At 45.1% G+C, this 26579-nt stretch overlaps 1 protein-coding gene across 1 annotated transcript; it reads left to right on the top strand.

Annotated features, from left to right (window-relative positions):
* Positions 1-14183: 14183 nt before the first annotated feature.
* LOC148538545 (sphingolipid delta(4)-desaturase/C4-monooxygenase DES2-like) lies at positions 14184-23075 on the top strand (the record flags this gene model as incomplete). Its single annotated transcript, XM_088452571.1, has 3 exons — positions 14184-14357; positions 15045-15137; positions 22333-23075. Coding segments are annotated over exons 2-3 (825 nt in total), but the record flags the coding sequence as incomplete, so codon positions are not given.
* Between the last annotated feature and the right edge of the window lie 3504 nt (positions 23076-26579).

Below are 26579 nucleotides of genomic sequence, written 5' to 3'. Positions count from 1 at the left end.
GAGTTGGACCGGACTTGGAGCACGGGGCCTGATTCACTACGGATTGCTATTGTGATTGCAGTTGTGATTGCGCATGCAAAAATCTGCTAATGAATGCAATCGCAAAGCCGTTGCACAACTGTAATTGTGTGTGAGGGGTCGATGTTACTGATGTATACGCAGGTCTGCAAGGTTACAGATGTGAGTTAGCGGTAGTGTGCTTCTCTAGCCCACTACCACTTACTCACATATGTAATACCTTGCAGACCTGCGTATACATTAGAAACACAGAGTAACATTGGCCCCTCACACACAATTACAAGTCTGACCTTACTCAGAAATTGCTAACCTCATCACATGCAGTGAGTACACAAGCTGCGTATGCCATTGCAGTGGCTAATTTATACACGCCCATGTAATGGCGTTCAAATGGACAAGCACGTCTGCGTTTCTCCAACCACTCCCCTGTCGCCACCCCCAAACACTGACATCCCATCACTCCGTCTGCGATGGCTTTGTATCTGCGTAGGTGATCACAGTGCGATCGCAATGCTAACTCGTGCATGCACAGTATATACCATCGGCTGATCTGCGTACACTGTTGCAGTTGCGACCCGTGATGAATCAAGCCCACTGAATCCGGAGTGGGACCGGACTTGGAGCACAAACTGGAGCCGGAGTAGGAATCGTCAAAGAGCCTAAGACAACTAGCCAGGGGAGCTGGATTGGCTGATGCGGTGAGGTGGACGCTGGCCTAGCTGGCACCGGAGGTAAGCAGTCAGCTGACCGGGACCAATATGGCAGCGCCCAGTGTCCGGAGTTGGCGTGAATGCCGCCGGAGCTCCGAGCCCCTGAGACCACCGCCTGGGAGCCAGGCAACCATCGCACTCTGAGAGCCTCCAGGCCGGGACCCCCGCCAAGACAGAGCAGCACAACCACAAGGGTAAGAGCGGTACCTGACAGTCTGACTTTGAATACAGGTGGAGATCTGCATCTATTTCCTAATGTGCAACTCTGAAGCAGGCCCCATGCGTGCTGCCTAAACACTGTTAAAGTTATGTACATATTTATTCAAGGGTCACTTGTAGTATATATGTTCATAACTTGAAAATTTACATTTTATTGTTGGAAAGTATATTGCAAATGTGTCCACATACATCTTACCTCCATGCACTATAAGTCGCGATAAACATTACGCGCGAGTGCCGTGCGACTCAGTGCTGAGCGTCTTTTCGTGCAACTTTTTACCTTCCAATGCATCTTATTTGGAAACTTCTGCTGATTGATATGATATGCGGCATGCCTATATTCTGTGTGCGACTGCGGCTGTATCTGCATGGGAAATGCTACATTATAGTATCAGCAGCTGTGACACTGTAACGTAGCATTTTGCATGCAGATACACCCGCAGTAGTACACAGAATATAGGCATGCCGCATATCATTTTAATCAGCAGAAGTTGCTTGTGCAGATACAAAGGTTATAGACAATCCTGGCACAGGTATGTGGAACAATGAATGCAACCAACTTTATGGCATGATTCAAAGGGAGAAAAATAAAAAAGGCAATCATATGTCTGAGTCACTGCTCTCTCTGCACTGGATGTGTGTGCATCCGTGGTTACAGTGCTCCCACATGTAGAAGACAAAATGGTTTCCACAATAATACATTACCACATAAAATTAGTTTAATAATGTCTCTACAGTAGTGGGGACTATACCAGATATTAGCTTCACTCAGGCGTGTAATAAAGTCGGGGTTTCCAGAATCCCCCTCATGACTTCACGTGCCGCAGTGATTTGGTCCCTCAAACTTCAATCAGTGGATCACTCCTCCAACAGCCGCCAACTCGTTTCGAGTTTGACACTCTTTTTCAAGGCCATTACTTATCAGTATACTTACAGTATGTATATATAAATGTTGTTGTTTGCACATTAAACACATTGGTCTATTGCATCTAATCCTGAGTGCTGTTTTTTCATTCCTTACTAAAAATACTGGACTCTGGCAATGGGGAGTATATTTACTAAAGTGCAGGTATTTAGAAGTGGAGATGTTTCCCATAGCAACCAAGCAGATTCTATTTATCATTTATCTAGTACATTCTAGGAGATAATAGCTAGAATCTGATTGGTTGCTATGGGCAACATCTCCACTTTTAAAAACCCTCATTTTAGTAAATATACTTTTATTTTGAGTGAGTGACTGTTTTTTTTCAGGATGTCTGTCTGTCTGTCTGTCTATGTAATTCCAGCTGAAACTTATAACTTAAGGTCTGATTCATTAAGAATCGCTATTGCTATCTCAGCTCCATAATCGCACGCAGGTCTGCTGCGAAAAATGCTAATGATTGCTATCACAATGCCGTCGCACTGCCAGCATAGAGACGCCCACTGCCTCCCACTACCGCTATCTCACATCCGTCATACCTTGCAAACCTCCATAAACATCGGTAATATCGAGTACCATCGGCCCCTCACGCAGAATTACAGCAGCCCTGACCTTACTTAGAAATTACTAACCTTGTTGCATGCACTGAGTACTCAGGCTTCGTATGCAATAGCAATGGCTAATTTATGCACGCCCATGCAACGGCGTTGAAACGGTCAGGCAAGTCTGCGTCTCTCCGACCACCCCTCTTCTCGTCAACACCCCCAAATGCTTACTGCCTGTCAATCAGTCTGATGGCTCAGCATGGCCTCTGTGATCGTAGTGCGATTGCAGTGGTACCTTCAACACAACAATCGCCTGTCTGAGTGCGCTTTAGCAATAGCGATTCTTAATGAATCAGGCTCTTAGTTTTAGGTGGAATTAGGTGAGCTATAAAATAATTAGGAACAGGTGAAGGGCAGGGTAGGACATAACCAACATCACCTTTCTCCCCCAAAAATAAACCGTAACACAAAATACAATATCAAAGGAGAGTTAAGTAGAAATGAAAAATAATGTATGTGGGAACTCTGGGCCTGATTCAGGGCCTGATTCAGACCCGCTCGTGAGCGCTGAGTGCTCGCAAGTGGGTCGATGTTGGCCAAGTGCGCATGCGCACGACGGAGCCGGCTCCATCGTGCGCATGCGCGAGACTCGGATAGTGACAGGCAAGCCGTCGCTCCAGGTCTCGTACCAAAGGGGGCGTGCTGTCAATGGTGAGTGACAGCACGCCCCCTATGGTGGGCGTGCCGGGGGCGTGGCTGCCCAGACGGAGGCGGCCCCATCACAAGTGATGTCAGTGGGAGTGCCTTCGGCTCTGATAGAGCCGAAAGCACTCCAGGGCTTGCGGCAACGAGACCCTACGACAAGGGTCTCGTCGCAAGCCCAATGGTCGCGATGGTCTTGACCATCGCGACCATCTTCCTGGCTGCTCGCTATAGCTGTGGGTGGTCACCCACAGCTATACGAGCGGCCAGGAGGCCGCTCTAAATATTAAGGACGGCCCTGATTCAGAGAGAGCGCTCTGTCAGAGCGTCCGGCTCTGAATCAGGGCCTCTGAACCATAATATAATTATGCCTTTATTTTTTATTTTGTTTTAGGTCACTAAATTCCAGGGGTCATCTAGAATCAAATATGATTGAAAGAGTGGAAATTCTTTGCTCTTTACTCTATATTTAGGGCAGCACGATTGACAGAGTGATTGACACTGGGCGTGACACAGTCATGAGGTCATGAGTTTAGTTCCTAACCAAGACACTATGGGCCTGGTTCAGAGGTGCCCGCTAACTGCACTCAGTGCCGATATGCACGCAGTTGGCGAATGTTAGAAGTACTGCGCATGTGTCCGAGTTGCACAGCTCATGTATCCACATGGCGCATCCTCACAGAGGCGCAGAATTCATTTGGACGCAAGAGCTGTAGATTTCAATGGGTGTTCCTGGGAGCTAACGGGGGTGGCAAGCAAGACGCAGGCGTGCCGCTGACAGCGACTGCATCTAAAGCCACAGTAGCACTGGCACAGGACGTCACGTTCAGGCGGAGAAGTTGGACCTGCCATAGGGCTGGTGCGATCGATGTTGCATCTAATGACACACCGAGACGGATTAGCGCCGCTGCAAGTGGGCATCTCGGAATGAGCTGAATATGATGTGGCATTAGCGTAAATACGCAGCTGCCTCCTCATCTACCTCTGTTTCAGGCCCTATATGTGTAGTTTCCGTGTGCTTTCTCCAGGTACTCCGACTTCCTCCCACACCACAAAAACATACTGCTAGTGGCAAATAATGATCCCTAGTGTGTATGTGTGTGTACATGTAGTCGGGAATATAGATTGTAAGCTCCACTGAGACAGGGACTTATGTGAGTGACTGAAATATTCTCTTTAATGTGCTGTGATTCAGATGGGGCGCTAATGCAATCACAACGGCGATCCCGTAAGCAGCTGCTGTACGAAAATACGCCAAAGCACGCAGCCGCCTGGAAACGTATTGAGACGCCTACAGGCAGCTTCGCAGTTCCAAGCAACTGCGTACAAATAGGCAGCGGTGGCCGCAGATCCTTCGATAATAGATCATCTTAGTAATCCTATTTTCACACTGAATGACTGCGGGAACTGAGGCACTGGCTCCAAGCTTTCTGTGTGCGGGATGGCAGTAGTGTGCTGAGACACTCCCCAAAAATAGGCATGCCTGTGTTTTCCCCGGTAACCGCCCCTTAAACACTCCCTGACTGTCAATCACTTTGCAAAGAATTCCCATCACTAAGGTATCTTGGTGCATGCGTAGTGCAACCGTGCTGCATGTGCAGTTGGCCGATAATCGCTCAACTGCGTAAATATCGGCATTGCGTCCACATCTGAATCAGGCCCCATGTGTGCACTTTATTTAATAAATAATATATTTCCCTTGATAGTTACATAGACCCCTTTGTTTATAATCCATGAAGAAGAATAACCATGAATAAAATATCTATTATTTATATTTACATATTATTTTATGTTTGAGAAATGTATTCAGTATGGATAATTATTCAAGATATAAGATGGCCATTAGCCATGTACTCCAAATCGTGGCAAGGGGAGAACAATCATATTTCTTCTACAAATAGTTTTAAGGGGATCCAGTTAAGATGCCGGACCTCAGGACACCAATGCCAGAATCCCGACGCCCGTCAGAATGCCGATGCCACTATCTCGAAAATATCAAGATACCGACGTCGGCATCCTGAAGGTAAGTATGTGGGTTAGGGTTAGTCCGGGGATGGGGGGTTAGATTTAGGGACCTCCCGGGGTGGGTAGGGTTAGGCGATGACTGGGGAGGGTTAGAGTTAGGCTATGGGAAAGGGGGGGTTAGGGTTAGGAACCACCCTGGGAGGGTTAGGTTAGGGTGCGGGAAGGGGAGGTTTAGGTTAGGCACCACCGGGAGGAGGGTATGGGGGGGGAGGAGTAGGGTTAGTCTACATACTGGCCCCTGCCGGTATTTTGCACAATGGGATGCCGCTGTCGGTCTTCTAACCGCCGGCATCCCGTCCGACGGTAATTCATACCAATTCCGTTTTAAGTTATGGTTGCATGGTAACTCTGTGTGCTTACTAGTAGTAAGGGGTTGTTTTCTTTACATGTTCATGGTTTTTCGGTTGTTCAGATGTTTCCCCATACACCTGGCATCTCTATGCCATACGGCACAAGTCTCCAGACACAACTAAGATGATTGTGCATCTTGGTCGCATTTCAGATGCAGCGAAAAGCTGCTCTCCGTGTGTTAAGCTGGCCACACACTTGACCAACTTACATCCAACCAGCCAACTTGTTGATTGGTTAGAATGAAAATCTGGTAACGTATGGGAGTAAATGATGATCAGCAATTTGCTCCTAAATGCCAGAAAACAGATGAAAATGGTCGTTCAGACAAGTTTGTTAAATGTTTGATCTAAACTATTTGTTCAAACAACAGTTTTGGTCCATTTTCCAGCATTTGGGAGCAAATTGCTGATTGTCATTTGCTTTCATACCTTACCAGATATTCATTCCAACCAATCAGCTAGTTGGCTGGTTGGACAGATAATCTGTACATGTGTATGCAGCTTAAGAGATGCTGGGCTGCGACATTAACTGCACAGAAATTGGTTTTACACACGAACAAAGTTGCAGTTTAAGAAGAACGGAACTTGGCGTGAGGAAAAGCCACGGCTGCTCTCATTGGAGTTTCAGATGTGGCACATCAAATAGATCAGTGCAGTCTAGTAATGTAGTTTTGTCACTCCCAGTTGTTTTATTTATGTGAACAAGATGCACATTTTCAGCGAGAAGGACACTGGGCGCAGCCGTGTTGCCCAGGACCTGGCGCGACGAGAGGGGCTATTTGGCCCGACTGAAGCTACAGTGCATAAGGACACATCTGTAAGACCAACATCTGTAACATCTGTAATACGAAATTTAAATAAAATGTAAATACATTTATAATATAAACTTTAAATAAAATGTAAAAATAAAAAAAATACCCATAGCAACCAGCATTTTTAGTATTGCACTTCCAAATTTCAGATTGTGAACACTGGAGCACTATGGGACTGCATCATTACTGGACGGACCAGCAGGAGTAAGTGTCCAAAACCATAGAGGCCCCTACTAATAGACTCCCACAGTTTTGCCAAGTATGGGAAGTAGAAATGGCATTTTTGGATAGTTTCCTAATTAATAGAAGTACAATATAAAAGGATGATTTTAGAAAGCATTCACTTGAACACAGGCTATTAGAAAGATACAAGCTACAAGTCAGTCTGACAGACTGTTTTTGTGTGAACTATAGTGTAATACTGAAAATCAGGGCTCCTAGTGGTCACTAGAGATGTGCAATTTGGTTCTCCAGGAATCCAAATCCACCCGAATTTTGTGAATACAGATAGATCTGAGTCGCGGTTCTAATCTCCTGAGGAGGTCCAGATAAATCCGAGTCGCAGTTCTGATCTTCCAGTGGTTCAGAATTTTAAATCCAAATGTCAGATTTTGGCTTGCAAAAATGACATGATTTTAGCTGTTTTTAAAAACTTATCATTTAAAAAACAAAAACAAGAAAAACAACCAGATCCAAAACCAAAACACTTGCGGGTGGTTTTGCAAAACCAGACCACGAAGATGAATCCGTATTTAAAACGAAAACGGGGGACAGCGCATCTCTAGTGGTCACACAGATTGTAATAAACAGAAACGTAAATCAAGAAGCAATTTTTTTTTTTTGGACCCTAGTTTTACAGCCATAGCCCGCCGAGTAATAGAGCGCATAGGTTCATTATACATTGTAATTAATTATATATACTATAACATATATATCATTCAGGCCTGTCTTCGCTAATTACAGTTACAAAAGTAAAAGGTGCTTTATACTAGGGGTGAGCGGGTTCGGATTTCTGAAATCCGAACCCCCCCGAGCCCCCCCGATCCGAGTCCGATCCGAGTCAGGCTCGACTTTTCCGGCCTGACTCGGATCTGAAATCGAGGCAAAACGTCATCATCCCGCCTTCCGAGTCTCGCGGGTTTTGGATCCTATATAAGGTACCCGCGTCGGCGCCATTTTCTCACTCGGCTGTGGACAGTGAAGAGGGAGGGTGGGAGTTAGGGCTGTGTAGTGTAGTGTAGTGTAGTGTAGTGTAGTGCTGCTGTTGTCCACTACTTCAAAGTCCATAGGGGCTGGCTGTGTTGTGCTGTGCTGCTGTTGTTAATAGGGGCTGTGTCCACTACTTCAAAGTCCATAGGGGCTGGCTGGACTGTGTTGTGCAGTCAGTTCTCCATAGGGGCTGTGTCCACTCCAAAGTCCTGTGCAGTGTCCCAGTCCTAAAGGAGTGCTGTAGTGTTGTCCAGGGGGTGCTCTGTCCATCAGGGGTGCTCCCGCCAAGTGCTAAAACAATAATATATTTTCTGTGTTTGTGAATTGTGTGCGCAGTAGCCGCACGTGCATCAACAAAGTAGTGCCAAGCGTGCGCCTGTGTCATAAGTAAAGGGCCGGCTGGCTTGACCGTTAAAGGGTGCTGTAACCCCCGAAAGTACACTCCAGTCCAAACCAAAAAAAAATTATTTTCTGTGTTTGTGAATTGTGTGCGCAGTAGCCGCACGTGCATCAACAAAGTAGTGCCAAGCGTGCGCCTGTGTCATAAGTAAAGGGCCGGCTGGCTTGACCGTTAAGGGTGCTGTAACCCCCGAAAGTACACTCCAGTCCAAACCAAAAAAAAAATTATTTTCTGTGTTTGTGAATTGTGTGCGCAGTAGCCGCACGTGCATCAACAAAGTAGTGCCAAGCGTGCGCCTGTGTCATAAGTAAAGGGCCGACTGGCTTGACCGTTAAGGGTGCTGTAACCCCCGAAAGTACACTCCAGTCCAAACCAAAAAAAAAATTATTTTCTGTGTTTGTGAATTGTGTGCGCAGTAGCCGCACGTGCATCAACAAAGTAGTGCCAAGCGTGCACCTGTGTCATAAGTAAAGGGCCGGCTGGCTTGACCGTTAAGGGTGCTGTAACCCCCGAAAGTACACTCCAGTCCAAACCAAAAAAAAAATTATTTTCTGTGTTTGTGAATTGTGTGCGCAGTAGCCGCACGTGCATCAACAAAGTAGTGCCAAGCGTGCGCCTGTGTCATAAGTAAAGGGCTGGCTGGCTTGACCGTTAAGGGTGCTGTAACCCCCGAAAGTACACTCCAGTCCAAACCAAAAAAAAATTATTCTCTGTGTTTGTGAATTGTGTGCGCAGTAGCCGCACGTGCATCAACAAAGTAGTGCCAAGCGTGCGCCTGTGTCATAAGTAAAGGGCCGGCTGGCTTGACCGTTAAGGGTGCTGTAACCCCCGAAAGTACACTCCAGTCCAAACCAAAAAAAAAATTATTTTCTGTGTTTGTGAATTGTGTGCGCAGTAGCCGCACGTGCATCAACAAAGTAGTGCCAAGCGTGCACCTGTGTCATAAGTAAAGGGCCGGCTGGCTTGACCGTTAAGGGTGCTGTAACCCCCGAAAGTACACTCCAGTCCAAACCAAAAAAAAAATTATTTTCTGTGTTTGTGAATTGTGTGCGCAGTAGCCGCACGTGCATCAACAAAGTAGTGCCAAGCGTGCGCCTGTGTCATAAGTAAAGGGCCGGCTGGCTTGACCGTTAAAGGGTGCTGTAACCCCCAAAGTACACTCCAGTCCAAACCAAAAAAAAAATTATTTTCTGTGTTTGTGAATTGTTTGCGCAGTAGCCGCACGTGCATCAACAAAGTAGTGCCAAGCGTGCGCCTGTGTCATAAGTAAAGGGCCGGCTGGCTTGACCGTTAAAGGGTGCTGTAACCCCCGAAAGTACACTCCAGTCCAAACCAAAAAAAAATTATTTTCTGTGTTTGTGAATTGTGTGCGCAGTAGCCGCACGTGCATCAACAAAGTAGTGCCAAGCGTGCGCCTGTGTCATAAGTAAAGGGCCGGCTGGCTTGACCGTTAAGGGTGCTGTAACCCCCGAAAGTACACTCCAGTCCAAACCAAAAAAAAAATTATTTTCTGTGTTTGTGAATTGTGTGCGCAGTAGCCGCACGTGCATCAACAAAGTAGTGCCAAGCGTGCGCCTGTGTCATAAGTAAAGGGCCGGCTGGCTTGACCGTTAAAGGGTGCTGTAACCCCCGAAAGTACACTCCAGTCCAAACCAAAAAAAAATTATTTTCTGTGTTTGTGAATTGTGTGCGCAGTAGCCGCACGTGCATCAACAAAGTAGTGCCAAGCGTGCGCCTGTGTCATAAGTAAAGGGCCGGCTGGCTTGACCGTTAAGGGTGCTGTAACCCCCGAAAGTACACTCCAGTCCAAACCAAAAAAAAAATTATTTTCTGTGTTTGTGAATTGTGTGCGCAGTAGCCGCACGTGCATCAACAAAGTAGTGCCAAGCGTGCGCCTGTGTCATAAGTAAAGGGCCGGCTGGCTTGATCGTTAAGGGTGCTGTAACCCCCGAAAGTACACTCCAGTCCAAACCAAAAAAAAAATTATTTTCTGTGTTTGTGAATTGTGTGCGCAGTAGCCGCACGTGCATCAACAAAGTAGTGCCAAGCGTGCGCCTGTGTCATAAGTAAAGGGCCGGCTGGCTTGACCGTTAAAGGGTGCTGTAACCCCCGAAAGTACACTCCAGTCCAAACCAAAAAAAAATTATTTTCTGTGTTTGTGAATTGTGTGCGCAGTAGCCGCACGTGCATCAACAAAGTAGTGCCAAGCGTGCGCCTGTGTCATAAGTAAAGGGCCGGCTGGCTTGACCGTTAAAGGGTGCTGTAACCCACAAAGTACACTCCAGTCCAAACCCAAAAAAAAATTATTTTCTGTGTTTAGCCGCACGTATATATCAAATCGATATAACATAAATGGAGGACCAAACTTTCTCCGATAAAAATAAAATAGAGAAAGATCAAGAACCACTTCCTCCTAGTGCTGAAGCTGCTGCCACTAGTCATGACATAGACGATAACATGCCATCAACGTCGTTTGCCAAGGCCGATGCCCAATGTCATAGTAGAGGGCACATACAATCCCAAATGGCAAAGTTCAGGAAAATGACCTTGAAAAAGACATTTAAATCAGCTGAAGAGAAACGTAAACTTGCCAATATGCCATTTACGGCACGGAGTGGCAAGGAACGGCTAAGGTCGATCCCTAGTATGTTCATGACTAGTGGTTCAGCTTCACATGACGATGGAAGCCCTCCTCCCACTAAAAAAATCAAAAGAGTTAAGCTGGCAAAAGCACAGCGAAGAACTGTGCTTTCTAAGAAGATATCACAAATCCCCAAGGAGAGTCCAAGTGTGGTGGTGGTTGCGATGCCTGACCTTCCCAGCACTGGACGGGAAGAGGTGGCTCTTTCCACCATTTGCACGCCCCCTGCAAGTGCTGAAAGGAGCACCCACAGTCCACTTGCTGATATGCAAATTGAAGATGTCACTGTTGAAGTACAACAGGATGAGGATACTGGTGTAGCTGGCGCTGAGGAGGAAGTTGGCGAGGAGGATTCTGATGGTGATGTGGTTTGTTTAAATCAGGCTCCGGGGGAGACAGTTGTTGTCCGTGGGATGAAAAAGCCCATCACGGTCATGCCTGGGCAGAAGACCAAACATTCCACCTCTTTGGTCTGGCAATATTTCTATCCAAATCCGGACAACAACTGTCTTGCCATATGTACCATATGTAAAGGTGAAATAAGTAGGGGTAGGGACGTCAACCACCTAGGAACATCCTCCCTTATACGGCACCTGCAGCGCGTTCATAAAAAGTTACTGTCAAGTTCAGAAACTTTGGCTAAGACCGTAAGCAGTCCAGGGACACCTAAATCCCGTTGTCCTGTTGTATCCAAGCGCCTGCAAACCACACCGTCAACTCCCTCCTCGTCAATTTCCTCCTTAGTTAGGATCGGAAGTAGTCCTGCAGGCCATGTCACTGGCATGACTGACTCTCCTATCCGGGATTCCTCCGGAGGATCCTGCATTGCTACGCCTACTGCTGCCGCTGCTGCTGTTGCTGCTGCTGGGAGTCGTTCATCATCCCAGAGAGGAAGTAGAAACACCACTACTTTTACTAAACAATTGACCCTCCAACAGTCCTTAGCGAGGAGGATGAAGTACGACAGCAGTCATCCTGAAGCAAAACGTATAACTGAGGCCTTGACTGCTATGTTGGTGTTAGACGTGCGTCCGGTATCCGCCATTAGTGCAGTGGGATTTAGACAATTGATGGAGGTAGTGTGTCCCCGGTTCCAAATCCCGTCTAGATTCCACTTCACTAGGCAGGCGATACCGAGACTGTACAGAAACGTAAGAAAAAGTGTCCTCAGTGTCCTGAAAAATGCCGTTGTACACAATGTCCACTTAACCACGGACATGTGGACAAGTGGAACAGGGCAGACTAAGGACTATATGACTGTGACAGCCCACTGGGTAGATGTATCACCTTACGCAGCAACAGCAGCAGCGTCACCAGTAGCAGCATCTCAGAAATGCCAGCTCGTTACAAGGCAGGCTACGCTGTGTATCACCGGTTTCAGTAAGAGGCACACCGCCGACAACCTCTTAGAGAAACTGAGGGAAATCATCGCCCAGTGGCTTACCCCACTTAGACTCTCCTGGGGATTTGTGATATCTGACAACGCCACCAATATTGTGCGGGCATTACATCTGGGCAAATTCCAGCACGTCCCATGTTTTGCTCACACAATAAACTTGGTGGTGCAGAATTTTCTGAAAAGCGACAGGGGCGTGCAGGAGACGCTTTGGGTGGCCCGAAAAATTTCTGGCCACTTTCGCCATTCAGCGACTGCGTGCCGAAGACTGGAGCGCCAGCAAACACTCTTGAACCTGCCCCGCCATCACCTGAAGCAAGAGGTTGTGACGCGGTGGAACTCAACCCTCTATATGCTTCAGAGGATGGAGGAGCAGCAAAAGGCCATACAAGCCTATACATCCACCTATGACATAGGCAAAGGAGGGGGTATGCACCTGACTCAAGCGCAGTGGAGAATGATTTCCGTGTTGTGCAAGGTTCTCCAGCCCTTCGAACTTGCCACACGTGAAGTCAGTTCAGACACTGCCAGCTTGAGTCAGGTCATTCCCCTCATCAGGCTTTTGCAGAAGCAGCTGGAGAAAGTGAAGGAGGAGCTAAGACGGAGCGATTCCGCTCGGCATGTGGGACTTGTGGATGAAGCCCTTCATTCGCTTTGCCAGGATTCCAGGGTGGTCAATCTGTTGAAATCAGACCACTACGTTTTGGCCACCGTGCTCGATCCTAGGTTTAAAGCCTATGTGGTGTCTCTCTTTCCGGCCGACACAAGCCTGCAGAGGTGCAAAGACCTGCTGGTGAACACACTGTCAGCTGAAGCGGAACGTGACACGTCAACGGCTCCTTCTTCATTTTCTCCTGCAACTGGGGCTGCCAGGAAAAAACTTAGGTATCCTAAGCAACCCGCTGGCGGTGATGCAGGGCAGGCAGGACCAAGTTTGGACATCTGGTCCGGACTGAAGGACCTGGCAACAATTTCTGACATGTCTACTGTCACTGCATATGATACTGTCACCATTGACAGAATGGTGGAGGATTACATCGGTGACAGCATCCAAGTAGGCATGGCAGACAGTCCATACCTGTACTGGCAGGAAAAAGAGGCAATTTGGAGGCCCCTGTACAAACTGGCTCTATTTTACCTGAGTTGCCCCCCCTCCAGTGTGTACTCCGAAAGAGTGTTTAGTGCAGCCGGGAACCTTGTCAGCGAAAGGCGTAGGAGGTTGCTTCCACAGAATGTGGAGAAGATGATGTTCATCAAAATGAATTATCAGCTCTTCCAGGGAGACCAGCCTCCAGAAGGTACAGAGGGACCTGTGGTGGTGGATTCAAGTGGGGACGAGTTAATACTTTGTGAGGATGAGGATGTACACACTGAAGAGGGTGAGGAATCGGTGGATGAGGAGGATGAGGATGACATCTTGCCTCCATAGAGCCAGTTTGTGCAGGGACACATTAATTGCCAGCTTGTTTTGTGGGGGCCCAAACGAACCAATCATTTCAGCCACAGTTGTGTGGCAGACCCTGGCGCTGAAATGATTGGTTTGTTAAAGTGTGCATGTCCTGTTTATACAACATAAGGGTGGGTGGGAGGGCCCAAGGACAATTCCATCTTGCACCTCTTTTTTTTCTTTGCATTATGTACAGTTTGGGGCCTAGTTTTTCAAACTGCCATCCTGTCTGCCACTGCAGTTTCACGCCTAGATGGGTCACGTGTTTGTGCCGCCCACTCGTGTCGCTTAGCATAGTCATCCAGCTACCTCGGTGCAACGTTTTGGACATAAAAACACTATTGTGAGGTGTGAGGTGTTCAGAATAGACTGGAAATGAGTGGAAATTAAGGTTATTGAGGTTAATAATAGCATAGGAGCAGAAAAACCTACAAATTCTGTGATTTTAGCTGTTTTTATGCTTTTTTAAAAAAAAAATACAGATCCAAAACACAAAACCCAGAACCCAAAACACGGAAGGGTGGTTTTGGCAAAACCAATCCAGATCCAAAACACGAAGAAAGATCCAGATCCAAAACCAAAACACAAAACACGAAAAGTGGCCGGTGCACACCCCTACTTTATACCTGAGTTAACTAATTTCGTTAGATAGCACGTCTCTCTCCTTGCAGCATGTGGTTGAACAGGTTGGGCAAATGACAGTAGCTGGGCGTGACATTGCACTGGGCAGAATGCAGAGGATTAAGAAAAGCAACAGGTTATACTTGTAGTCAGTCACATGGATATCTTATCTGTAAAAGGTTTTTTTTGTTGTTGACACAAGGTGTATCCTATAAGAGTGCAGAGTATGGGGTGAAACCGAGCCTCCCCTACCTGATGACACCATCATACTCTCTTTTTTTTTTTTCCGCTCTCTCCCTCTGATTCCAGGTTGCTGCACTGACAACAGGATACACCGCAGGTAATGTACCTACTGTATATATTGTCAATAGTGTTAGTGGAATTCCACTTGCTGATTTATTAACTAATGATAGCCATGTATATTTACAATTGTACATGTATTTGGTAACCTACAAACAGGAATAGTTACTTGCTGTGGGTGTACGTTGCAATTACATGGCTTACGACACTATCAGGTGCAATAGATGTGTTGAATTCATGACATTAATAAATGTGTTTTTTTATTTGTCGGAGCCCATGTTTGATATATTGCAATTGCATTAATGATGAAATTATGCTATATGTATACATGCCTATATTTATAATCACAAAATACACTCATATATTGACAAATGTGCGCTGAGAACCTCATTTATACTTCACGTTAATTGTAAAGTACATCATCATTTTATTTTACTATCAGGTTTCTTAGTGCTTAGAGTGGGCACCTGCATTTTCTTTTTCAGGCATGGCATTACAAGTCTCAGCATGGTAGCACGTCTCACTAGGTTTACAATTAGGGTTTGCACAGAATGACACAGCTCGTATAGGAAAAAGGGCCTTAAAATTATTAAAATGTAATTAAGGTGATCGTATTAGACATGTAATAGATATCTTAGCAATAACTGAGTACATAGATTTCTGAAATGAACCTCTAAAATATGATTCATTTGGCCGGTGATAACGTTTTCCTTTGTGCATTCTGCAGGGACACACATCATGGGGAACCAGGTGGTCAGGGATAACTTTGAGTGGGTTTACACAGACCAACCACACACAGACCGGAGGAAAGAGATTTTGGGTGAGTATGCCTTGTACAATAATGAGGATATGCCTACTGAGCAGGGAGGCACAAACTGTATTGGTCTGTGGCACTTATTAGGAGATTGCATTAGTATGAGAGGACCAAACAAAAAATGTTAAATTAAAAAAGTATAATACATAGAATTTTGAAAGAGGATCCTCTTTGGAGTTGTGCTATACCTTCCAGACGGGGAGTGGCCATCCCTTAACAACGCAACTGTTCTTGCCCCTAAATGAAACAAGCTGCTATTGGCTAGCTGACTGCCAGTGATTTGTGTAGGAGTACATTGCTATAGACACCAATACATATACCTCTGCCTTCGTAATAGGCTCCTGTTGCTAACAGTGCCCATTACTAAGGAAGATGTCATATGTCAGGGTGGTGGGGAAATGTACAAGGGTTGTGCATCTGTGCTTTATATTGTATATATTGTAAGTAATGGATGACTCATTGGTGTATGTTGGCAATGCATGTTTTCTAATACATACTAATGCTGGGCATACACGGCCAGATAAAATGCCTGTCAGACCGACAGACATTTTATCTGGCAGCCTGCCAGCTGCAGATGTCGCCGGCATATACTGTGAGATTTCTCTCACAGTGTATCAGCCAGACATCGCGCTCCGCCCCCGGGGGTGGAGACATTTCCCTGTTGCCCCCGTAGGAAGGAACACAGGAAATGTCTGTCTGTCGGCCGCGGCTGGGCATACACTGCCGGATGCGGCCGACAGTTTACCGGGAAATATCGCATCGGACGGGCATGCTGGACAATCCGGCATGCCCGACCGAGCAATATTTAACCCTTGGTCGCCCCCCCCACAGGCTACAATTATCGGGGCGCTCCGCCGATATCATCTTTATTCATATACTTATACTTCATATCTATTCATTTACTTACATAAATTGACATGCATATAGGCACAGCGTAAGTCTGCACATGTTGCCTTAGTACTGTAGGTCATACTTGCCCACTCTCCAAGTCCCGGAACATTAGGAGACTTCAGAACTTTTGGGGAGACCCCAGGACTCCTGGAATAATAGTGCACTCTCCTGCTCCCTGCCCACTCCCTAATGAAATGGCACGGGTCACGATGGTGCAATTCTGTGCGAATCTCGCCATCATAGCCTGGCCTCCTTTGCATTATGCCATGGTTTGCATTTTGGAGGCAGGGTCACAGGTTCGACCATATTTTGTGTAGAACAAATTTTATCACACTTATTTTCATTCCTTTTCACAATTTATATAATTTTATACTTCACCACATATTAAAATAATATTTGTCATTAATAATTTTTACTGTATACCAATAAAGTGTTTGATTTTTATTTATGAATATGGTCTAAGTGCACCCTGGTTATTACTTACTTTTCTCCTTCATATATTAATAGAGTCACATTCTGTTGAGCGTGATTCCGACGAGTCTGTCCTTCTGTTTTAAGTGCCAATCATTTAAAAGATAGAAGCGACCTGGTTTTAAATGATTGGCACTTTTAAAATACGAAAACAAGAGACTAGGCGCTAATGAATATAAAGATATACATATATATCTCTATAATCTTGCAGTCAAATGACCAAAATATTTTTTTGTTAATACTGTAGCAGCAAAAATGACGTGAGCTTGTGAATACACACCTACACCATCACATACTATGGTGTAACAAAGACATGCAAAAAAAAAAGTCTATTTGTGCTGATAAGACACCATTAATTTATAAAGTAGAATAGAATAATCAGGGGGTCTGATGTTCAATAAAAAAATATATATATTTAATTATATATTCTATATGCAATATATATTTATTCAGACTAGGATATGACTAGCCAAATTGCAAACATTTATATTTGAACATGTAACACATACATATGTACCAACAAATACTGCATATAAAAATACATAAAACTAATTGAACAACAATAGTGATCACAATGACTCCATGGAGATCTCCAAGACTAACCTATAAATTACACTGCTATTAAAAGTACTCAGTCCATATATTCATAAAATATCGCTCCTGGTTTTAAGCCACAAGTCAGATGCAAATGGAAACATGAAATTAGTCAGCACTCAGTATGCTGTGCGGGATTAGGCAGTCCTGGGGTGACCTGGATTGTGCCGTTTGCCTGCCGATTGGCCGGCTACAGTGGCGCTTGGAGATGACGTCATCTACAAGCGTCCACTTCAACGCCGGAAAAGCCGGGTCTCTGCAGACCCGGCTCCGGTGTGAACGGCGCCGACTCGGGAATATCCTAGGTCGGCGCCGGCTAAATTCTGGGTCCGATCTGGATTAGAACCCTGTTCCAACCTCTGGGTCAGACACGGAATTTAGGTGTAAAAGCAGTATTAATAGCTGCAAAATACAGCAGCAAAATGTCCAAGAAATACTCATTATAAAAGCCTATCCTCCAACATGACCCCTTCCACCCGGTACAAAATGCTCTGCTCCTGGACTTCCCACCCATTTAATGATAGCATACACCTGTGTTTAACTAGTTAATAGATGAGACAGGTGTTTCAGCACAGGTGTCTGCAATCATCAATTAAGAAGGACGTCCAGGAACAGAGCAATTTCCAGCGGATTGGAAGAGGTCTGTAAAAGTGTAGTGCCAGGCGCCATTCCCACACAGCCAGCTCGATGGCCGTTTCGGTGTACCACAACCACCTTCGTTGGGAGCCTGACGCATGACGGAGCTTTGCATGGGGACGCTTTTCACGGGGGAGTTTTGGTCTGAGCAACCTGGCAAATCTCCACAGATATGGTGATAGATAGATCGACTTTTCTCTACTTATTAAATAAAGACAAATTGTTAGTTGCGGCTTCTTGTATCCCTATCCCTGTGACACCCTGCAGCTAAGATGCTGTCCTGGGGCGGGAGAGAGAATGGTTTCATCTATGTGTGTGTGAGTTGTGGCTGTAATCTCTTTTCAAAGTATTTGCAGTGAATTATGTATGAGAAATCTAGCTGCAGTTTCTGCGTTTCACAGTGGTGACTCACCTGCACCTGATTTGCCCTGCAGTGTTATAGTAAATGTTTTACTTATCATGATTGTCAAACATCTTTCTAAAACAGGACTGGCTGCATTTTTATCCAGGCACAACAAAAATGAGAAATGAAGTGGGGTTTGTGTGGTGGTGCACAAAGTAATGATCATACATAGTGTCACCTAATATACATCATTAAGTTTCAGTCACTTGTATAAGAGATTAAGAGAATGAGTAATACCACTTTTACACCTAAATTCCGGGTCTGACCCAGAGTTGGAACAGGGTTCCAATCCGGATTAGACCCGGAATTTAGCCGGCACCGTCCCAAGATATTCCCAAGTCAGTGCCGTTCACACCGGACCCGACTTTTCCGGCGTTGAAGTGGACCCTTGGAGATTACGTCATCTCCAAGCGCCACTGAAGCTGGACCACTGAAGCTGAAGCTGGACCAATCGGCAGGCATGCGGCACGATCCAGGTCAAACTGTAGGGTTTCACGGGTTACTCCTGTGTTAAACCCTGCAAGTTACCTGGGTCGGATTGCTGGGTCACTCGACCCGGCGATCCAACCCTCTCCACTTTTACACCAAGGAGCTGCCCGGGATAACCCTTCAATAACCCGGGTTTTAGCTCCGGTGTAAAAGGGGTATAATTGGTTTCCTCCTTTAGTAGCATTATGGGCATATCCGGATAATTATTAGCAAGCAAGACGACATTAAAATGCAAGGAGCAGTCATGATGTTTGACTGACACCTCTGTCGAGATAACTTATTAACTGTTGCTTCATTACAGTGGAAAAGTTTTATTTGCATAATTTATAAATATATTACATATACCGTTAAATCCGTGCAATAGTTGGCTGAGACATACAAATAGATTATAAGTAATGACACAGGGGGGGGGGGATGTCTCAAAAGTTGCCAATAGCAGCCAATCAACTTTATTCATTTTAAAAACCGTGCTAGATAAATGATAGCTAGAAGCTTATTGTTTTGCTATCGGTAACTTCTCCATGTTGTCTCTCTGAAAGGTTTGATATATTTCCCCATAAGTGTGTGTTAATGTAGATGACTTTTAGTATAGACACAATGCACATCAATAGATAACAAGGGAAGGAGCCATGGTGTCATATTATATAAATCTGATGAAAACTTCATATACCTGCCAACATTCCCAACTTCGAAAATAAGCACAAACTTTGCTAGTAAGAACTGGATTGTCCTGCACCTGTTGGTTATGCAATATGAGGCACAGTCTGCCCACGATGCAACTAGGCATATTATCAACTTTACATCTAACTGCTAACAATCTGGATCTACAGCCATTATAATGGAACATTGCCACTCATGCACAACCAATAAAACCATAAAATGTCATAATATTTCCTCTTAATCCCATTCACTACAATATATATTTTACCCTTCTCGTAGGAAAATATGTTAAACAAATGTAATTCCACCGAGGCATAAGGAGTTAATATATATCTTTTTAATTAATAAATTATAGTTATTAAGCAGTATTATGGAGAGCATGCACCTTAAAAAGGATTTTGGGCCTGATTCAGATGTGAACACTAATCCCGTCATGGATGCGTCTTTGTACGCAGCGGTGCTGAGAAGTTATGCTAATGCTGACATTTGTACTGAGACACCCGCCAACTGCATCTCTAATAAGCCGCTTGCATACAAAGAGGCACCATCAGTCGCACCATTGAACTTCTGAGCAACCCCATGATTGCTCAGAATGTCCGTCAGAACTAAGCTGCCGGGGCCAGTGACGCTGGGTGCAATGACGCAGTCGCTGGCTGCGTTATGTCTCCAAACTGCTTGCGACACACCAACGTTTTGACTAGCCACACCCTGAGACCTCCCATAAACATGCACTGACTGTCAATCACTCTGCACCAAAATGCTTACTATGACTGCCGTCATTAAGCCATGGTGACTCGTGCACTGTGACTCGGACGCATGCGCAGTACAAAAACCACCAGCCAACTGCACAAACATCGGCATGGTGTCCTCCGAATCACACTTTCCATTGGTCTTCTGTATGCTTAGAGAGGTGGAATGAGATGGGGCAGACTGGCATAGTCAGAGTACACTAAGGGAGTGTGTGTGCACATTGGGCCTGATTCAGCAAGGACCGCAATTGCAAAGCTGCACGCAGGCTATAGATAGATGATGTATGCACGCAGGCTATAGATATACGATGTATGCACACAGGCTATAGATATATGATGTATGCACGCAGGCTATAGATATATGATGTATGCACACTGGCTATAGATATATGATGCATGCACGCAGGCTATAGATATATGATGTATGCACACAGGCTATAGATATATGATGTATACACACAGGCTATAGGTATATGATGTATGCACGCAGGCAGCTTTGCAATTGCGATCCTTGCAGATATGGTAATGCAGCAGGAGGCATCACGCCTCTTGCTGCATTACTTATCCGAGTTGTCCAACGCAGCATTGGATACTCTGTGTACTATTGGCCGTCTGCAGATTAGAGTAAGAGGCCAGGAAATCTGGAGATCCTGGCCTCTTCCCTCTGCCCCCAACTGCGGCGACACGCCTCCGTTTAAGGAAAACGGCGGCCATCGTCGCCCCCTCCCCGCCCACAAATGCCAGCAGACTGTCAATCACTGATGGTCTGCTGGCAGTCTACATGCGGTCTCGCAGACCCGTTCTGTAGATGCGCAAAACAATGCGCAGATTCCTGAACATTGGGAATCTGCGTTCAGCAGTGCACTGCTGAATTAGGCCCTTTGTGTAGTACGCAGACGGGTAGCAGTCACTGCATATACAGCTCTTAGGGGGCAAATCTGTTGTGGCTGCCTCTCCCCAGTCCAATATCTGGCTGATGATGACGACCATCAGCATAGACCTTGCTTCATCTTATTTTTTTTTTTAAATGGGGGGTCCTGTATTCTGGATCCAGCAAAACTGGTGGGGGGAGGTGGGGAATGAAAATGTGAGGTCCCCCCAAAATTGCCACTATCAGCACCATGGTTGCTGGCACTATTACCAGGCAGAGTGGAGACCCCCCCTGCCATAATGCCAGCCATCGTAGGCTGGTTGGAAGGGGCTGCTGGGAAATGTATTTTCACCAGCAGTCAGTTACATATATGTTACTCAAGATCGCTGTACAAGAATATGCCTGCTCCAGTGCTGTTGGTCCTCTAAGGTCAGCGGTTGCTACCTACAGCAGTGAAACACAGGCCAGTATGTTATTTGGGATGTTAGATGGACAATAACAGAAATTATCAGTCTCCTTTTATATACTGAATACTCTATGATCTTTTAAAACTGTGCCAGAGTAAGCTAATGGTCAGTATCTCACTCATTTATGGTTCCTGGCTTCTGCACAGGGATCATTGGCTGTCGATGTTCTACTGTAATCCCCTCCTGCAATACAATAGGACATAACTAGTGCACAAAGGGTTACGTTAAGGAGATTAATAATAAGCTTTGGTTTTGTAACTATTTCCTCAGTTCCTTAGCCAGACTGACACAAACTAAATTATTCTAGCTTCCCCGGCTGTGCCAACAAATGCACACTTTAGATGTAAACACAGATAAGTATAATACATTTTTTAAATATACGTGAGTGACTCAATATAAAAAGACATCTTCCCAAATACATACTCTACTATGACAGAGTCTTCGATTTTTTTAAAGTACACGTCAGCCGATGATTGACCAGTGGGGATGTAGTTTATATCCCGATTGTCGGGATGCCTGCGCTCACAATGCCGGCACTGGGATTCTGACTAGCAACCCAATAGCCGACATCCTGACGATAAGTATTGGGGTTAGGGGGAGGGTTAGGAGTTAGGGTTAGGCACTAGGGGGACTGTTAGGGTAAGGCCTAGGGGGAGGGTTAGGCTGCGGGGGTGGGGGGTTAGGTATAGGCTTCTGGGGTAAGGGGCTAGGTTTAGGCTGTTGGAAGGGATGGTTAGGTTTAGGGGTAAGTTTAGGATACTTACCGACAGGTGTCGGTATGCTAACCCTATCGGGATCATGACTCTCAGGATCCTGGGCACCGGCATCCTGTACCCAACCTTGTGCAGTGTGTATGTTTACTGGAGCTGGAGTTAAAGCATTTCTCTTCAGTGATCCTCTTTTAAGAATAACATTGGCTTATTGAAATCACATCCACTGAATTTACATAACATCTTGTTTTTTTCCCCAGCTAAATATCCTCAGATCAAGAACTTGATGGGACCCGACCCACAACTTAAGTGGACTGTTTCCTGCATGGTCCTCGTACAGATTCTGTGCTGCTACCTTGTCTGTGATCTCCCCTGGAAGTGGCTGTTTTTCTTTTCCTATGCTTTCGGCGGTGTGATCAACCATTCGCTGACTCTTGCCATCCATGACATCTCCCACAATGTTGCTTTTGGTAACAAGTCCGCACGGTGGAATCGCTTCTTTGGCATATTTGCTAACCTCCCCATTGGCATGCCCTACTCAACGTCCTTCAAGAAATACCACATTGACCATCACCGATATCTCGGGGGCGATATCCTGGATGTGGACATCCCCACAGACTTTGAAGGGCACTTTTTTTGCACCCCTTTGCGTAAGGTCATTTGGATCTTTCTGCAGCCTCTGCTCTATGTCTTACGTCCACTTTATCTGAATCCCAAACCCATTACCCAAATGGAGGTCATCAATACAGTTGTTCAGTTTTCCTTTGACTTTGCTATATACAGCTTGTGGGGATTGAAGCCTGTTGTGTACTTACTGGCTGGGTCCATTCTGTCAATGGGTTTGCATCCAATATCGGGACATTTTATAGCAGAGCACTACATGTTTTTAAAGGGTTATGAAACCTACTCTTACTATGGACCACTCAACCTGCTAACCTTCAATGTTGGCTACCACATGGAGCATCATGACTTCCCAAGTATCCCGGGGAGCAAGCTTCCGGAGGTAAGATCACAGCTAGAACAACAGTGGGAGAGCCGTAACTTGCCTGTCTATGCAGAGTACCCTTTGTCACTCAGTTATATTGTACTTATAGGAGGATCAGTTTATGCTGGACAGCATTAGTGTGTGAATTGATCCCATGGTTTAAACTGAGTTACTGCTCTATGAACTTTATATATTGTGCTGAGTAATTTACAAACCCTATACACACTATAGTAATTTTGCAGAAAGAGAACAAACAAATTGTCCTATAATTTTATTTTCATAGAAAATGGTCACTATGGGCTATTGCAAGAATTTTTACTTGTTCTTTTTTTTTCCTTTTCCTTTTCGGAGCAGTGAATCCTTTCGGAGCAGTGACGGTGGTGCGCATGCGTGACCTACAGGTCACGCATGCGCACAAGAGCCCTGATGTCCGGCGGAAGGAGCTGGACAGGGGCGGAGGGATCCGAAAGGATCCCTTCTCGCAAGCCGGACCCTCTTCCCATAGGGAAGAGCGGGCGGCGAAGAACAAGCGGGGGTATTCGCCATCTGAAGATGGCGAATGCCCCCGCAGTCAAGCTCTGAAAATATTATATTTTCGGAGCTTGATGAATTCTGTCCCCATACTAGTGTATGGGGACAGCGGGCCATTCCGAAAACAGAAGGTAGGTAGGAGATATCTGTGATATTCCCTGCTTCACCTTCTTAATGAATGGCCCGAATACTTAATTTTAACAATTGCAGGTGAAAATGTGCTTTTTCACCTGCTTTTGTCAAAATTAAGTGATGATGAATAGGCCCCTATATATTTAATATTTTATTGGATTTGACATTGGAAAACTCACATTGTTATTAGGAACAGCGATCTGCAACCGCTTGTGCTCTGTCCATGGTAAAACTACACTTCCAAAGGGATTATTTGGATAAAAAGTAGTATCATGGGAATACTGGGACATATGAGAGCTCTAGTGGTCTATTTACTAAGCAGTGTTAGGAGACAGAGTGAAAAGTGATAAGAAAGTGATAAGGTGCCAGCCAATCAGCTCCCAACTGTCATTTTTGCAAACACAGCCTGTGAGATGACAGTTAGGAGCTGATTGGCTGGCACCCTATCACTTTTCACTCTGCCTCCTAACACTGCTTAGTAAATAGACCCCTTAATCATCTATTACATTATATACAGACATAGGACACTACACCTACCAATATGAACTCTATAGAGGGAATTCAATTATTTTTTGGGGGGCGTCTTAAGTAATGGGTGTTGGCAATTTCACTTGTTTGTCTGATAGACGCCATTAGCTGCGGCATACACATTTTTTCTCACAGCCTCCTGAGGTGCGAGAAAAAATGTTTGCAAAGTCCGTAGCTTGGGTGCCCAAACTAGGACTTTAGACACACAAACCTGGAGTTTAGTCGGGTATATCCATTTTGAGCGTCTAAACTCTTATTAGTTAAGATGCCCAAAAAAACTACTGATTTTCAACCCTATATCCGCCAACATAAACTTACCATTAGACATGATCAAAACACATAGAGATTACAGTTACCCAATATGGCCTGGCCACTAAACCTAATCATAAATTATATTATTATTATTATTATTATTATTATTATTATTATTATTATTATTATTATTATTATTATCATTATATTTTATAATCACAGAAGCCCCTGCCCATTGTAACTACACACACAAACATGTTACACGGTAGTCAGTCGCCAACTAACCTACTAGTATGTTTTTGGAAATTGGGAGGAAACTGCAGCACCAGAGGAAACCCAACAAACCTGGAGTGCAGTGCTAACCACTATGCAACCATGCACTCTTGTAACAAAACCCAATGGAGAGGACTGTCCCAGGATTCCATTTGGAAAATGTCCTTATACTTACCTGTGTTTTTTTTCTGCTAACCAAACTATCTATGCTTTCCAGACAACCATGCCTAGGTTTTTCTCTGTCTTTGGCAGACCCACACCAGTATCCTAGACCTCAATTGGACACTTTCTTTGTAGCCACACAATTACCACTCAGAAATTGGCTCCTCTCTCCCGTTGCCATTGCCCAACTAGACCCATAATATCCAGACAGCACCTAACAAAACCACCCTTTGTCCTGGCTTAGGGCCTTATATATCAGCTCCCTAGGAAAGGATTCCTATTGGGTGAGTTTTTCAAGAGGGATGGCTCTTGGTGTACAGCACCACCTTACTCCTTGCTGACTTGGAATGACCTGGATACAGAACATTATAGTGCCCTCATGAAAATGAAGAACCCAGTGGGGCCTAGCCCCTTATTACTTTCTGAGTGTAAGGTGGCATTGGTTGGGACTAACCTTTATTCAGCAGGCTCAGCCCACTACATTCGGCCACAATTCTATACAACCTTAGGGCACCACACCTACCCAACATAATCTGACCAAGGATCATGAGCATTATCTTTTATATTCCACAGACCTAGGGCACAACACCTACCTAACATCACACCATGATTATAATCTTTTTCATTCTAGATACTCATCTTTAAAAACTCTAAATTTAAACAGCACACAAACTAAGAACATACAGGGTAGTGCACCCCACTACTGAAACCAGAGATATAGCACTGGGCAATTGCTGAGTATAAATAACTAGGGATTGGGAAATTGTCAAGTACAACAAATTCTACATAGAAAGATTGTATATTGTCTCATAGATAGACCTAAACAGACAGTATATTGAAAATATGCACATTAGAAAGAATAACTAACATTCACTGGTAGTACAAACAACTAAAAGTAATATAGTGGTTTTGGATTTTCTCATATTCTTCCATTTCTGGATCTGTAGTAAGAATCTACTTTTTGCAAGTTCTCATCACAACACCCATTGAGCAACACCAGCAAAGTAAATATCCTAAGGGCAGGGCCAGATTAACAATGGGGCGGATGGAGCTACAGGTCCAGGCCTCCACATAAAAATAGGCCCATCAACATGACAGCAAGATTACCAGCTGCCTAACTGGCCATAAATTTTAAGTATTTAAATAGTTTTTCTATTGCAATTTTTCTATTTCTATGTATTGTTCATAGTGTAGGGGGTGCACACACCAAGGTGACTCTGAACACACTCACACAGCACCAATCACAGCTCTTCCCCTTCTCAGTATAGGCCTTTGAACATTTTCAGCTCCAGGCCCATGTGGGCCTTAATCCGGCCCTGCCTAAGGGCCTGATTCAGACATGGGAATAGAGAGAGATATCTCTCTCAACTGAACATTTTGGTGACACCATGTTGCACTGCAGGTGGGGCAGATTTAAAATGTGCAGAGAGATTTAGATTTGGGAGGGAGGTGTCCAAACTGACATCTAAATTGTAGAGTAATAATAAAGCTGTGCAGTATTTGTGGGCTACATGCAAAAGCAGCCACGCCCACGCCTACATGCAAAAAAAAATTATGTATTTACTCCCCTTGCATTGCAACATGGTTTGTCCAGGTACACAGTTAAGTGTTATCTCTCTCTCTATTCCCAACTCTGAATCAGGC

Source organism: Taudactylus pleione, unplaced genomic scaffold (assembly GCF_031769625.1).
Source record: "Taudactylus pleione unplaced genomic scaffold, aTauple2 ptg000039l, whole genome shotgun sequence".
Taxonomy (NCBI): Eukaryota; Metazoa; Chordata; class Amphibia; order Anura; family Myobatrachidae; genus Taudactylus; species Taudactylus pleione.
This window is presented reverse-complemented; position numbering and strand designations above follow the sequence as displayed.